Source organism: Pseudopodoces humilis, chromosome 3, assembly GCF_049639895.1.
Source record: "Pseudopodoces humilis isolate 2021_Gansu_Grassland_sample_001 chromosome 3, ASM4963989v1, whole genome shotgun sequence".
Lineage (NCBI taxonomy): Eukaryota > Metazoa > Chordata > Aves > Passeriformes > Paridae > Pseudopodoces > Pseudopodoces humilis.
Window position 1 is genome coordinate 51,043,646 of NC_142202.1, and position 14,317 is coordinate 51,057,962.

Consider the following 14,317-nt stretch of genomic DNA (forward strand, 5'->3'; position numbering starts at 1 on the left):
AACCAAACAAACACCCAAACCAACCTCCAACAAACGAGGTGGATGGTAAACCTAGAGTTTAATCTTTTATTTTTATTGACATTATGCAGCTAAAAGGCAAGAAGAAAATTTCCCTGTTTAAATCACAAACTGCCAAATCCACCCTATTTAATTGTTCCAAATATTATAATAGAAGCTAAATATGCTCTTTCAGAATTCATCAAGTTTAGTTATTTAACCACATTCTTAACCTTCAGCTTCACTTTCATTTGTAACAGATTGGAGGAAAAACAAGAAGTTGTTATATTTGGAATGTTCTGCCAGAATGGTGAGCCATGACCATGCTGGAGACAAAGGTCCCCTCAGTTTTAGAGGACAATTCATGAAACAGTAGGCTAACAACTGCATAGAAATAGAATTTTTCATGTACTCCATTACTCAATGAGCAGTGCACGGGAAAGCACATACAGCACGTTGTTTCAGCTCAAACAGTGCATCCAATCACTGGAAAGCATCTAGTCTGCTGTATAAAATATAGCCACTTAAGAGTAAAATACAAAGGTCAGGAGGCATCAGTTTTGACCCCTAGTGAGAGGGAAACATTTGCCCCAAGTTTTCAGCCTAAGGATAAGCTGGACATTAGAGGGTACCCTGGGAACAAGAAAAAGTGTATAAAGCATATTAAAGTACAGAGAAGTTTATAGATCATGAAGTAAAACTGGAAACTTTCCAAAGCAATATATTCTTAGAGGGAAAAGCACAGCACCTCATGTGTTTCTTCATGGCTGCAAAGAAGCAAGCAGGAGAGTGCTGCACCAGCAGCCCTGCTAATCCAAACAGCACAGAAACTGCAAGACAAATTGGGTTGCAGTATCCCTGTAACTTTGGAAACACAGGGTTAAGTCAGGTGCTACTCAATTTGTGTTTCCCACCACTATGATCTTCTACAGTGCAACCAGCCAAGAGAACTCTGGCTGGAGCTACTCTGTACCTGAAATTCAAGGTGTCCAGCTGAAGGCAAGGAAAGTCAGGGTCTCACCTGACAGCAGCACAGAGCTGCCCAGAAGAAACTTGAATCTGCCCCAGGAGTTCTCAAACACCAGGGGTTAACTTCCCCTCTCCCTAACAAATGCACACTTCTCAGACAGCAGCTCTAACTCACCGATTCAGCAACACCACACAAGCCTGTTCTTCCCTTCAGCTCCTCCATCCTAACAAAAAACATTCCACAGTCCCCTGAGAGATTAAGACTCTTCAGCACAGTTAACTTACATTAGTCATGGCTCTTGGAGTAGGCAGTGAAACCAGCCACAACTCTTCATAAAAAAAAAATCTACTGGGAAATGTCCTTTAGCGCAGACTGATGTTCTCCAGTCACTATTTCCTGGAGAGGCACAGACATGCTGGGATAGCAGGCAGGAAAAAAGGATGGACTGCAGCAAGTTTTTAAAATTATAGATTTTTTAAAAAATTTATTTCTGGTTTTACCTGGAGCACTTTTGATCAGGTAAAAAAATTATTGTTCTTTAAATAAAAGGTATTTGCACTTTCAAAATAGCAAAGAATTGGAATTTTACAAGGTTTTCATAGAACAAATACCCATGATATCTGGATCTATGTTTTTTTGTAAAGCAGAAGTAGAGATGTGGGTTTAAACAAATGGTTCTGTGATACCAACGCAGATATTCTGTGATACCAACATTTCTTATTTCAACTTGTTTCTGTAGGTTACAAATTTTTGCTTAGCAAACCCATTTGCAGATTCCCATCTGTGGCAATATTTGCCAGAAGACATAGGAAAGACATCAAAGTTTTGATTAAATTTGTCTTTATGTACAAGCACACAAAAGTTGGTACTTAAATAATAGTTAAATGCAGGACTTGTGACTGTCCCCTGCTGTTTTACCAGCGTGCAAACTTTTGTTTGCCACTGTATATCATAGAAGTTTTACAGAACCCTCTGCTATGCCATGATAAAAATATGCTAAGACAAATAATACATACATCAGGAATTGAAGTAGTACCTCTGCTCCCAGCTGTGCTTCCATAAAAGCACAACATCCAACAGTCCAACAACAAAAATCTGATATAAACTTGACCAATTGTTACAAATGCATAGAACTAAATCCAATTTTACCTTTGCACACAGAACCTGTAATATGCAAAAGGTAGAAGACAGAAAATTGGCTTTTGTATCAAATCTCTCATTATTTTTTTCATTTCAAACGTTCAGATTTGCCTATGTATGCTTATACTTACTAAATAAACATTAATTTATTTTTAAAGAACCCAAAAAATCCCCCCAGAAAACATACAAAATAAAAACAAAAACACCACAACCCAAACAAACAAACAAAAAAATATTTCACAAAAAGGTATATAAAGCATATAATACTTGTTTTGGATTTATTCCAGTCTCTTATACAAATGCTTTTTGAGGTTTCCATAAATGATTATTTATGGACTTTCCCAAAGCTTCAAGAATCCTTTTCACAGACACACACACCCCAATACTACAATCCATCATGTTACAGCTTCTACAAATGCTGACAGCTCCCTTTGGGTTTATGGGCCTTTATCTATGTAGGAACTGACATGGCTTTTTTCCCCCTTTGTAAACAAGATCTTGTGCAAAAACATACAGGAAAAAAAGACCAATAAAATTATTTTATACAGGAATAGCAACAAGAAGTCTGGATTTGGTAATCTTGCTTATTTCCATAAGCAATATAATAACTTAATAGTTATTGGTACTCTTACATATCATTACTGAAAGAATGTGATTACTTGTCTGTTCCTGAAACCCTATTGTAAACTATATTCACAACTTAAAAACCTATAATTTAAAAATTATTTGGACTAAAGACTGGGGTGATGCTAAAGTTAGGTGAGATCAGAGCTGCCTATCTCTACCCTGAGTTTCTACAGAAAACACTGAAAATACAAGCTCCAAAAACCAAAAGGTCTTGAGGTCTCCTGCCTCTGGAACGCGAAGAAAAATTCATCTGATAGTATTAAACTTACATGATGCATATTTAACCACCCACAGGTAGTATAGGCATAACTAAAGGGCATAATTTTTACTGACACAATAAGGCAGCACCGATACTGCTACTGTGACAATTGTTCAGTTTATGGAAATCTGACCCCTTGGCAAGTGTGATGTTCTCAGACCATAATAAGTCATTAGGAAGTTAACTGACAGCTTTGGTCAGAGTTGTCATCAGGATGTTAGGATTGCTTCCATCAGACACACTGCAAGGACACAAACGGCTCAGCCCACAAGGAGTTATGAATTTAAATTTATTTTAACATTAAAACAAATTCTCACATTTAGACTGGTTTTGCAAGGAAAAAAACCTGGACATTTCACATGCTTTGGTGTTAAAGACTGAGACTTGGCCAGCAAACAGCAGAAAGCCAGTGGTTGCCACCTTCTGAACTGGGTTTGATTTGTCATTCAAACTCAGGAGTCACCTAAGAAACAAGGTTTCTCTAATGGCTCTAAATAAATTTTCCAGGTAATATAATCTGCAGTAAAAAGCAGCAAAGACTTTTAACTTTTGTGACGCAGAAAGACTGGAAAGCAACCAAGTGAAATGGAGGGAGTGGGTAAAACATCAGAGCAATAAACAGGGACAGGAGCTAGGGGAGAGCTTGGAAAACCTCATTCATTGTCTAAGAGCTTCTTCTGATGCATTGTCATCTGTGGCCAGACCTGTCTGCTAGTTGTGCTTCTCCAGCACCTGGCCAGAAAAACTCGGTTATGATGTTCTGATGCTGCCATGTGACTAATTTCCTTTTTGAAAAAAATTAAAGTAAATATGGTGAAACCTGTGCCATAAACTAACTCCTGTGTTATCTCTATTCAGAGTTACTTGCTATGTTGTACTTGTGATAAACAGCACAGGCACACACGAAGCACTGTCCCATTCTTCCACCAGGCAGAAACCCTTTGCAACACACCCAAGCATTTTTGTTTCAAAGAATACTCCTCTCAGTCTTTTTCCAATGAAGTGTTTTTTAAAGGAAAACAAAATGCTCTGAGCTTCAATCTGAAAATACATGCTACTCCAGAAAGCAAAACATCTGAACTAAAAAGTTGTTTAAAGAAGAAGAAACATGAGAGTTGCAGTATGCCCTCATTTCAAAGGGCCTCCAGCTGACTGTGGAGGAAGAGGGCTGAGCAAGAAATGTTTCAGAAAACAAACCTTTATTTTACTGTCAATTTTTACCATCTCATCTACAATGAGCTTTATCAAATGTGAAGTCTGACTTGTGCTACCAGCTCCAAAACACTACAGTGTACATTTTAACAAGAAGAAAGAAGCAGCAGCCCCTGACTTCCACATAGGCAGGGATCGGCCACACAGGACATTGAGGTGTGCCCCAGGTTCGCTGTTACTGTTTACTTTTGTTCTTCTTGCCCATTTCAAACTGACGAATCCAAGCGATCTCTGTGCTCGCTACTGTGTGCAAGCTCCTGTTTGCAGCCAAGACAGATTAGCCACTTTGCTGGTGAAATACCACGCAACACATGCTGCCTTGTGCCTGTCACCCAGCAGCCTCGTGGGAATGCAATCTGAGCCTGGAGGAGCAATCGAGCGGCAAAAGAAGAGGTTTAAAAAGACAGGAAGAGAAACAGCTCAGAAAGAACAACAATTCCTGCATTTCCAGCTCCTGTTATTAACGCTCCTGCCTTTACATGTACAGTTTGGAGAAGGAAAGCCTGTGATTTGTCAGACTTACCTTTTTTACCAATTTACCTGAGCAAGAGCTGGAGGGAAAACTATTCTGATAGCTGAAGAACTATTAAAATTTCATCTAGCTTAAAATAGTCTGTTTTTCTATATATAACACTTGCTACGTCTGTTGTGCTTCTCTCTTCTTTCTAGCTTGTGTTGATTTAGTGATGTGATTAACTTGTGCACCAAAGACAATACTGTTTTGAGCCCTCAGTTTTACAAAGGCTGGCAAGCACTAATGCAACAGACCAGTGGAGCAAATTAATTCGATAACACAAGTGGCTATTTATCACACACATTTTGCCTTTGAACACAAACCTAAAATGACCGCTCTGCCAGGTATGGAGTCTCAAAGTCTTCCAACACCGTGCAAGCCTGACTCACAGCCCAGGGTGAAAGACTTGCAGCTGTGACAAGTTTCTCCTGCCCAAATACATAACCCCACACTCCCTTCAGCCCCGGTAATACCTGTCAGTCTGGCAGAGGATCCTGGTCAGATAGAAATGCACGGTAAGATTTATGATCCAGGCAGATTTTACAAGTTGAGTCAAATTGTTCCCTGCAAAGAGGAAATAAGCCCTGCATAATCTACACCTCCCCACACCTTCCCTTCAGAAATGACATATTGTCATCTCCTCTATAGGCAGGCAGGGAGGCTTTCATAGCTTGCTGCCCAATTACAGGAGGAATTCTGCCCTCCCCCTCCAGCCTGTACAATGGGTTCTTTATGTAAATCACTCAGAAAAATTAATACGCCATTAATCCATCAGTAAAGCTTCCTTTCCCATCTCTGCCCTGCAGCGTGTGCACAGGCTAAGGAAGCCAGCACGAGAAACTTTATGGAAGTTACATAGAATCCAACAGCAGGGCTCCATAGTTGTTCTGATCTGTGCAAGATCCCATCCCACAGGCATCAGAAGCTCATCTGGCATCGCTGTACAGTATCAATATACCCGCAGTCAAAAGTAAAAATTACTGGTTGTGAACACAAACTCCCTTTTAGAAGTTTTTCAGCAGCAAAGTAGGTTAAAAAACAATCTTCAGAGCAGATTGAAGTTGTGTCCTAGCGTGCAGGGAGCAAAAAGCACAAGCATATACATCCTGTGTTAGTGTTCCTGCATACAAACCATTTACTAAAACCACAATCTGTTCTGACACGGAAGTGAAATTGTGGTCAAATAGCTATTAACTGCTCCCAGAAATGAAAAGAAATAAAAGGCCCTTTGAAGATCAAATGCCCTTGGAGAGCCTGCCTGCTCTTTTAAAAGTGACCTTACAGCACAACTGAGTCAACTTTGCACTTTCTATTAACAAACTGCTCTACTCTTCTACTGCTCTGGCAGCACTAGAGAAATTAGAACCAAATCACTCATTTTACTGAGTATTTTCAACCATGCCTGCACACACATCCCGCTGCCCGCCAGCCAGCTCCTGTAACTGCAGCTCGCCAACTCACATGAGCAAACTTCTGAAACTTGCTCTGATTTATGGCAAATATGACGTAATTGCTTATCTAGTGACCTGACAAACTTCATTCAAAAACACAACATGTAAAACAAAAGTACTTTTAAGAAATCTCATGTAAAATATACTCCAGGTCGGAACATCTCAAGGGTTTAGTCAGAGCTGCTTGTCTCATATCCTAGATGTCCCTCCTCTCTGTGGAGCAATTCCCATCACTTTCTCATCATCTCTTTTATTTTCCATCTGGGACCTCTTCTCAGTCTGCCCTCATGAAACAAAATACACTTAAATTTTTCCCAGCAGGACCATGAGGCAGTCATCCAAGAAAAGCCACCCAGTCATTTAGAAGTGGAGTCTTAAATGGCTTTTGGCTTCACATTTTGCAGAGAGATTCTTGCAGCACCTGCCCGAAGACTCTGGCACCAATGACTACTGGCTACAAGAAGCATAAACACAACTTACCTATATCCCACACAATCAGTACCCGGATGGGAAATTAGAGGTTTTTTCCCTGTTAATTACTACAAGCTATCACAGTTTTAACCCCCCCAGAAAACTTGGCAAGGCAGTGCTGCACCTCGGCTTTTGTGCTGCCTTCCTCTTCCTCCTCCTCCCCCCCCCCCCCACCTACGGCTCCTGGCCCCCGGTGGGACCCGAGGAGCTGGACAGAGCAGCACGGAGCAGGGCTGACACTTCAGCAGCAATCGCAAGGGTTAAAGAGAAAGTAAATCACCTTTTCTCTGCTGGCTCCGGTAGGTCCAGTTCTCGTCATCCTCCTCTACCTGCTGCACGCACATGGAGGAGAGCTCCCCATCGCTGCGAAACAATCTCTTTGTCTGCCTTGACAAGGACGAGAAATTTATCCAGCTGACAGCACGCGAGAGGGAGCCTGGGTTTTGTTTGAGTTTGAAAGATCTCGAAACACACTCCTTTTTCATTTTCTTTCAAGCCAGCCACTGGCGTCGGTTCCAAAGAGACCTCTCTGAAATTGTTCCTGTCCCCTTTCTCAGCGGTTTTCGTGGGAGGCTGAACAAACTCAATCCCACTTCAGGTTTCTTCTCGCTGCCTTTAAACCAGCACCAGTATGGAGTTAGGTGGCTGTGCCAGCGCAGCTCCCCTGAAGCTGTTTCGATACAGCACTTAGGGAGTTGCCAAAGAAAACAAAGGGGAGAAAAGCAGCAGAAAGTGGCACCTTGCAGCAGCTCAGCGGAGCATGTAAGGGCTGAGCAGAGGATAGCTCTGAGACAAGTGTTTTCCCCATTCTCCACTCAACAGCAAAAACTGTAGCTCCACTCTTCTCCCTGGCATCGCTGCCCAGGAGCGTGCAGGCAATTCAGTCCTCTCTTCTGGCTCATCCAAAACAGCCCACGAGGAGGGAAGAGCAGGCAGAGATCACTCCCTGGCATGGCACAGCTCATGGGGGACAATAAAGCGACTACTACACTTCTGCCGCCTCATTCTGGCTTCTCTGCTCTCCCTTAGAGAAAAGCCTGGTGAAGGAGCTCCAGGAAGGCTCTTCTAACAATAAAACCGACTGCGTGGCTATCGCTTAGGATTAGAGTGAAATATGATAGGCTCGCTCTCCTAAAAGCAAAACTCCTCCTTTCCTCAGCCAGCTCATGGCAGCACAAACTTCTGAACTCTGCGTGCAGAAATAGGAAAGCACTTGTGCACCTCTGCGGACTTGGAAAGGGGGAAAATAAAATCCTGGAGCTTTTCCACACCAAAATCATCCCGAACAGTTTGCTGAAAAGATCTGTGCCCCCATAACTGGTGGTACACGTGAAAAGAAACGAAATAAAAGTGCACAGACATAAACAAAATCTGAGCAGATATTAGCGATCAGGCTCTCTCTGGGGTCACTACAGCTCATAAAACAGGTTTTGCTCCCAGCTGTTACATTCTGCTGCTTTCTCTTTAAACCAGCAGCTAGGAAAAGCACTCCACAGTGTGAAAGTTTTAAAAAGTCAGGCGCTACTGAAAGCTGCAGTGCTTGCCCTGCGTGCCAATACCAGTGCTGCTCCTTGAAGGGAATAAAACTGCAAGATGGAGAGGCAAAGGGAGCATTTTAAAGCAGACAGGAGTTGGTTCTACCAAGGCACCCCAATACCCATGGGTTTTGCTGGAATTGGTCTCCAAGATAAAAGCTGACCAAAAAACACCCACAAGTTTCTATCTTGCAGCAAAAAAATAGTCTTGAATGTGGGACACGGCCAGTAAGAACAGCTCAGTGAATCCTCAAGGAGGCGGTGGTAGCGAGGAATCCAGGGTGGGGGGAAGGACAATACAAAAACATAGCCCTTTTCTGAAGAACGAACATTAATGTCTTAACATCCTAACGGCTGCAGATGATGTTATCAAAAGGACAAGGATTTTAAGAAAACAAGGGTGCAGTGTTCCGGCTCCCAAGCTGCCAGTCAGATTTACCCCATTGCAGAACACGCCCCAAGCCCTTGGCAGATGCTACCGCAGCTCTCTGGATTCTGCTGCACAGCCTCTTCAAAACCATTAAAAACAAAGGCTCTGGCTTTTTCTGAAACTTACGGATCTCTGACTCATAATAAGAGGATAAGGTTTAACCCACTGACTGGGAGTCGAAAAGCTAAGTACTGTATCAGATTACCCTATGAATCAACCAGGCACACCAAAGTGACCTTTGGCTCCCGCTAACACAGCACAATGGGTTGGCCAACTGTCTTCTGTAAATTATTTAATAGGCTGCATTTAAATGGACCTCACTCCAACGAGGCAATGCATCTGTACATACACAGGTCTCCCACCACTTCCCAAAGCCAGTGGTGCTGTGGTGGGGCTGTGGAGGGAGGGGGCTGCAGGGGTGCACGCTGAGTGTGTGCTAAGTGAGTGGGAGTGGGAGCTAACACACTGCTAACACTCTCTTCTCACTCTGTCATCAAGTCCTTCTAGTTTGGAGGTTTTTGTCTTTGTTAACAGACACCACTCCCGGTCCCTGATGAGACCTGTGTAGGGTTGGGAAGTTTTCTTTGTTTTCCTTCCTTTTGCTTACAAGAAGACTTGAGAATGTGGAGTGAGATATTCCTAGAGACCCAAGCACTGAAATATCCATTTTGGAGCAGTTCATGTACAAATAGGCAGGATTTAAGATAAAAAAAATCAAAGACCATGCTTAAAGTCAATTTAGTTCTTTTGACAAATAGGAAACATTTGGAATTGCCAGTAGTGGAAAGTACAGGGAACTGTAAACTACCACAGCTATTACTGGCTAAATTATACAGAGCCAGATGTATATAAAACCTGGTAGGAACTGCAGAATCACAGCCATCTCCTCTCCACTGTACTACTTAGAAACAGAAGATCAGAGGAACCAACAAGAAGGAAAACATTTCAGGTTAACCCAAAATACCAGGGTAAATCCCAGAGGCCTGCCCAGAGTCTAGGCAGCAATTTAATTTCAGGAATTTTCTGACCTGTCTGTACCTCTGCCTTTTTAACATAGTGCTGAGTCACAACTTGGTGATGCAAGGGCAAAAGCACCTGACTGACCATAACATTTCCATTGTTACTGTAAACAGAGTCGTGCAATGCTTTGCTCAGAGTTTGGTATCATTCAATCTCATTGCAGGAAAAGATCCATTGTTATACACTTCAACATTGTCACTACCACAGAATGCTTCTTATTTCTAGGGGACAAGCTTAATATCAGCATACATCAGTATACATGGGGATCAAAAATAAATTTCCTAAGATCAAGAGAAAACAGCAGTTACCCTTTGAAAAACAATACATGTTGAGTAACTGTTGCAAGTTAAGCCACTCTTTAATCACCAGCCAAATACAAGGCCACAGAGTTGGAAATTTTAGCATCTGAAACACTGGAGAGGCTTAGACTTAATAATGTAAAACACTCTACAAAGCCATATAAAAGAAACAAAGGTACACCTCTAATAAGCTAAGCTAGTTTTCCAACCTGGCTAATTTCTCCCTTATGAAGACATCATACAAGTATATAGGCTTCATATTTTCCAAAATATGTATGTAAAGATTAAGGCATTATTTCTGCTACATTTTTTTAATACATATCTATTTCAGTAAAAAACATGAAGGAGTCAAAGAAGAAGAAACACAGAGCTTGAAGTAGAAAGCTAAACAGGTTTCTTCCCCTGCTGGTTTTTATTTATTTATTTTTAGAGTTGAATGAGACCAAATAAGCATAGTCTCACATAGCATCAGGATTTTTACCATGCATCACAACCTGATTGTCTGAAGAATTCTCTAAAAGTTGTTAAGCACTCATACATGGTTCACAGCCACTATGTTCTGCTAAGGCCAGAAAAAACAGCAAAAAAAATTTAACAGAAAAGGTTTTGGGTCAGTGTCAGTCAACAAATCAGAAAGACAAAAACCCCAAAATGCCACAGATGTCCTCTGTTTTTGGCTTTTGGCACAAATGTGAATTTAATTCCTACATTTCCTAGTCTACCATTTCTCATGACTCAACGAGACAGTCACATGGATGATTCACTATTTCAATTACACAATTGCTGGGATAGCTCATGCTCCAACAGCTGAGAGGACACTGTCTCTCTCAGGCTTCCTGGGTGTTTTGCTTCAGGTGGTAACAACTCATCACCAGCCAGTCATAAAGCCATTTGGATTAAGCCCTGGCAAAAGCCCATGGAAAACACTTTCCCTGCAGTCTCATCCCATCCTTACAAAGCTCTTGCTGCAGCCAGCGAAAGGAGAGGGGTGCTCCAGCAGCCATGAGAACCCCTCCATCCCAGAAACTGCCCCAACACCACCAGATCAGCTACATATGGTCACCTCTCCAGTGTACTCATCATCTCCAGGCAGATGTGTGGGAATTTCGGTCACTTTTGAAACCTTGTCAACCTGATCTCCATCGGAGGTCTTTATCTACACTGTGCCTGTTCTTTTACAGGTACCCCATGAAATGCTCACAAAGCAAACCCACAAAGTAATCCATATTCCTGCAAGGTTATTTACAGCAAAGCAGCCACGGAGAGCATTTTGGCAAAAGAGGGCCTCAAACTTCCAGTTAAGGTTGTGTCCCTTTTTATGTGCAGGGCACATAAGTGAGAAACTCCCTCCCAGTGTGAATGGACCTGCAAGGGGAAAAAAATAGTAAAGAAATAAAGGAACAAAAATGAAGTTACTTGCCCAAGATCACAGAAAGGGTAAGCAGCAAAGCTAAGAAAAGAAAGTAGGTCTCTTGGCTACCAGCCTTGCGACCTACTTAAGTAGGCCCTGTTTCACACAAAAGCAATGCCTATTAATTGTTTCTATCACAACCCTTACAGAGACTTTGAATGCCCTAATTACAAAGAAAAACTTCCTTTCTCTTTTTAACCTTTTTGGTTTTGTTTTTTGTTTTGGTTTGTTTTTTTTTTACATCACACCAAAGCTAAAGGAGGAGGGAGTTTTATACTGCAGGACTGTACATCCTGTACGTCCTGTAGGACAGCTCATCCGTATTTCCAACTTCATTAGGTCCAGAAGGAAAAAAAAAAAAATACCTGCAGACAACTATTTTATGCTGCAGAGGATAAACCAGCTTTTGGACAGGTCTGTATGATGCACCTGCCACAGTCTCTCTTCCTCCTTTCAGCTTCTGTGTCCCAGAAGGATTCACTGCATCAGGTCAGTGTTTTCTCTGACTCAATGGCTGCACTTGTTTTGATAGAGAAATTCTGTAAAAACAGGGGTAGAGTTTCTATAAAGTGCTAGGCTAACCTGGAGCTTGTCCTCCCAACAGCAGCTGTATGTAGGGATAATGATGGCTCTTACTGAGAGAGAGAAATCGAGCAAGGAGCACGAACAGTAAAAGATGGTTGTTAGCCAAAAAGATATTTGAAAGAGGGGCAGAACCAACGCCAAAATTGCCCAGAAAAAAAAGAAAATACTGTTTTTCTCTAAAATACGTTGGTGCCAAAAGAGCAGGCAAGTTAACTGTGCATAGAAACACTCACAGGCTTTTGGCTTTCTTCATCAGTGTAATTCCAGAACTAATGCAAACCTCACATTTCATAGAAAATGTGCTTGCAAGTGTGCAAGGAGTAGGACAATTATTGATGGCAGGAGCAGTTTGAAGTTCTGAGCTTTGCTAGATCAGAGTGTGATGGATACCCTTAAGGGATTTAAAATAGCCGTGGGTGTGACACCTGGGGACATGGTTCAGTGCTGGATGTGGCAGTGCTGGGCTAACAGTTGAACTCAATGATCTCAGAGGTCCTTTCCAACTTAAATGATTCTATGATATTCCGAGGGATGCAGGAGGAAAGGGCGTGAACTGCCTTAAGTTTCAGCCTTGCCTACACACGGACGAGAGGTTTTTTCCTTCGTGAGGTTTGATGTTATCATACAACGTAAGGGGACGAGTATCGGAGCTTTGGTGACTTGGGGCGATGTGCAAACACTTGGGTACTTCACGGGCAGCCTTCCCGAGCAGCAGCGCAGCCCAGGGGGAGGCGGGCAGAGCGTGCCGGCAGGGGGCAGCCGGGATCCAGCCGGGATCCAGCCGGGATGCAGCCGGGATCCAGCCGGGGTCCAGCCGGGGTCCAGCCGGGGTCCAGCCGGGGTCCAGCCGGGATGCAGCCGGGGTCCAGCCGGGGTCCAGCCCGGATGCAGCCGGGGTCCAGCCGGGGTCCAGCCGGGGTCCAGCCGCGATCCGTACTCCCACCGCCCGAGGGACCACAGCAGCGACACACCTTTGGGGACGCACGGGAGGGACTGATCTTTCAGCAGTTTGTTTGCCTGTAGTAAGCTGTTATTATCTAGGCTTGAGACGTAATTAACAATTTTAGTGGTTCTTCACTTGGGCATGACACCTCGCTAATTAAGACAGCTCTGCTAAAAGCTCTCTCTAACTGTAGTCACCACCTCGATTCCTACACACATTCTCCTAGGCTGTGGGGCTCTAACCTTCATAACACAAATGTTTTTTAAAATCCCTTAACCATAGGGTCACCTCCTCTCCAAAGCTGAAGCTTGGCCAGGGAGGTACTCTGGTCACAATTATTAGCCAGCACTTCCCAAGTGCTAATAGACCGGGAAGATTAACTATCTAAGTATGGGATTTTTGCGGACAGAGGAAGTTTTGTGTCTGAAGAGAAGACTGTGTTTCTTTTCCCCCCAGGCACTCATCTGTTCGCTGAATCACCAGAAGTAATCGACATCAGTTCTGATGACCACGGGAAGTCACTCACAAGTCTGGGAGTGAAACTGGAGAGGCGCTCCAGCAGCAATCAGCACCCCGGCACTCCTCTGCCTCACCGCACTGAGCCTCACTCCAGCAGCGCCCACCTGCTCCAAGCCGCCGGCACGAAGGATGCTCCCAGTGAAACCAACCCGTGTCCCACAGGGCGACTCCAGCCTCCTAGAAAAGCTGTGTGCTTTTGTAGTATCCTGTATCCACAGGTACTCTTTGTTCCAGAACACTACCATGAACATGAGTTTATAAACTCAACTTGCACTGCTTTATTCTAAATTGTAAGGACAGTTTAGGATCTCCTACTACTTAACTCAGCATGTGCTGTGTTCATACTAAGAAAGGGGCTTAAAACACTTATAATACCTGACTGCACAAAAACTTTGTAACACACCAGTTACATTAGAAATTTAGAAACAGGAGGCTTTGGTGAAGCACAAGAAACTTCTACTGAATTATCCAAGTTTCCTGTGGAAATGCTGATGGCTGTATTGGAAATAACTGAAAGCCAGTTAAAAACAAACCATATAAAAAAATCAGTTAACATGTAATTGAAGACCGTTCTGCCAGCAGGGAAGAACCCTAAGACAACTAAATAAATGTCTATTTCCCACTTCTCTGATTAAGAGGATATCAGGGAAACTGCAGAAGGGATAAGGCTGTTTGCTTTGAGGTGGAAGCCCTCTGCTGGTTAACATAAACTAATTAGCACGCTAATCTAAATGTTTTTGTAGATAAGAGAACCACAAAGAACAAGAAAGGAGACAGTAGCTAAAGAAAAAGCAGGGAAGAACCATCAGCATCTCAGAAATCCTTATTTTTCATCCTCTTTACTTTTTTCCTGTTTGTATTTACATACTTCTTGAATTACAAAATATGCAATTTAATAAACCTTATGAGGTATTTGCAATAAGAAAATGCTAAA

General features: G+C 42.7%; 1 protein-coding gene across 6 annotated transcripts in view; it reads right to left on the bottom strand.

The window, feature by feature from the left end:
* The window catches only part of NHSL1 (NHS like 1), a 183,901-nt gene that overhangs the window by 100,424 nt on the left and 69,160 nt on the right, over positions 1 to 14,317 (bottom strand). For 2 of the 6 annotated variants that reach the window (XM_088052589.1, XM_088052587.1), the window contains exon 1: positions 6,922 to 7,370. The exons of the other annotated variants lie outside the window; for them this stretch is intronic. In XM_088052589.1, coding sequence (XP_087908715.1) covers positions 6,922 to 7,126 — 205 coding nt within the window. In that variant the 5' untranslated portion in view covers positions 7,127 to 7,370. Of the gene's footprint in view, positions 1 to 6,921; positions 7,371 to 14,317 lie in introns of those variants that run through there. 6 annotated transcript variants of the gene reach the window in all.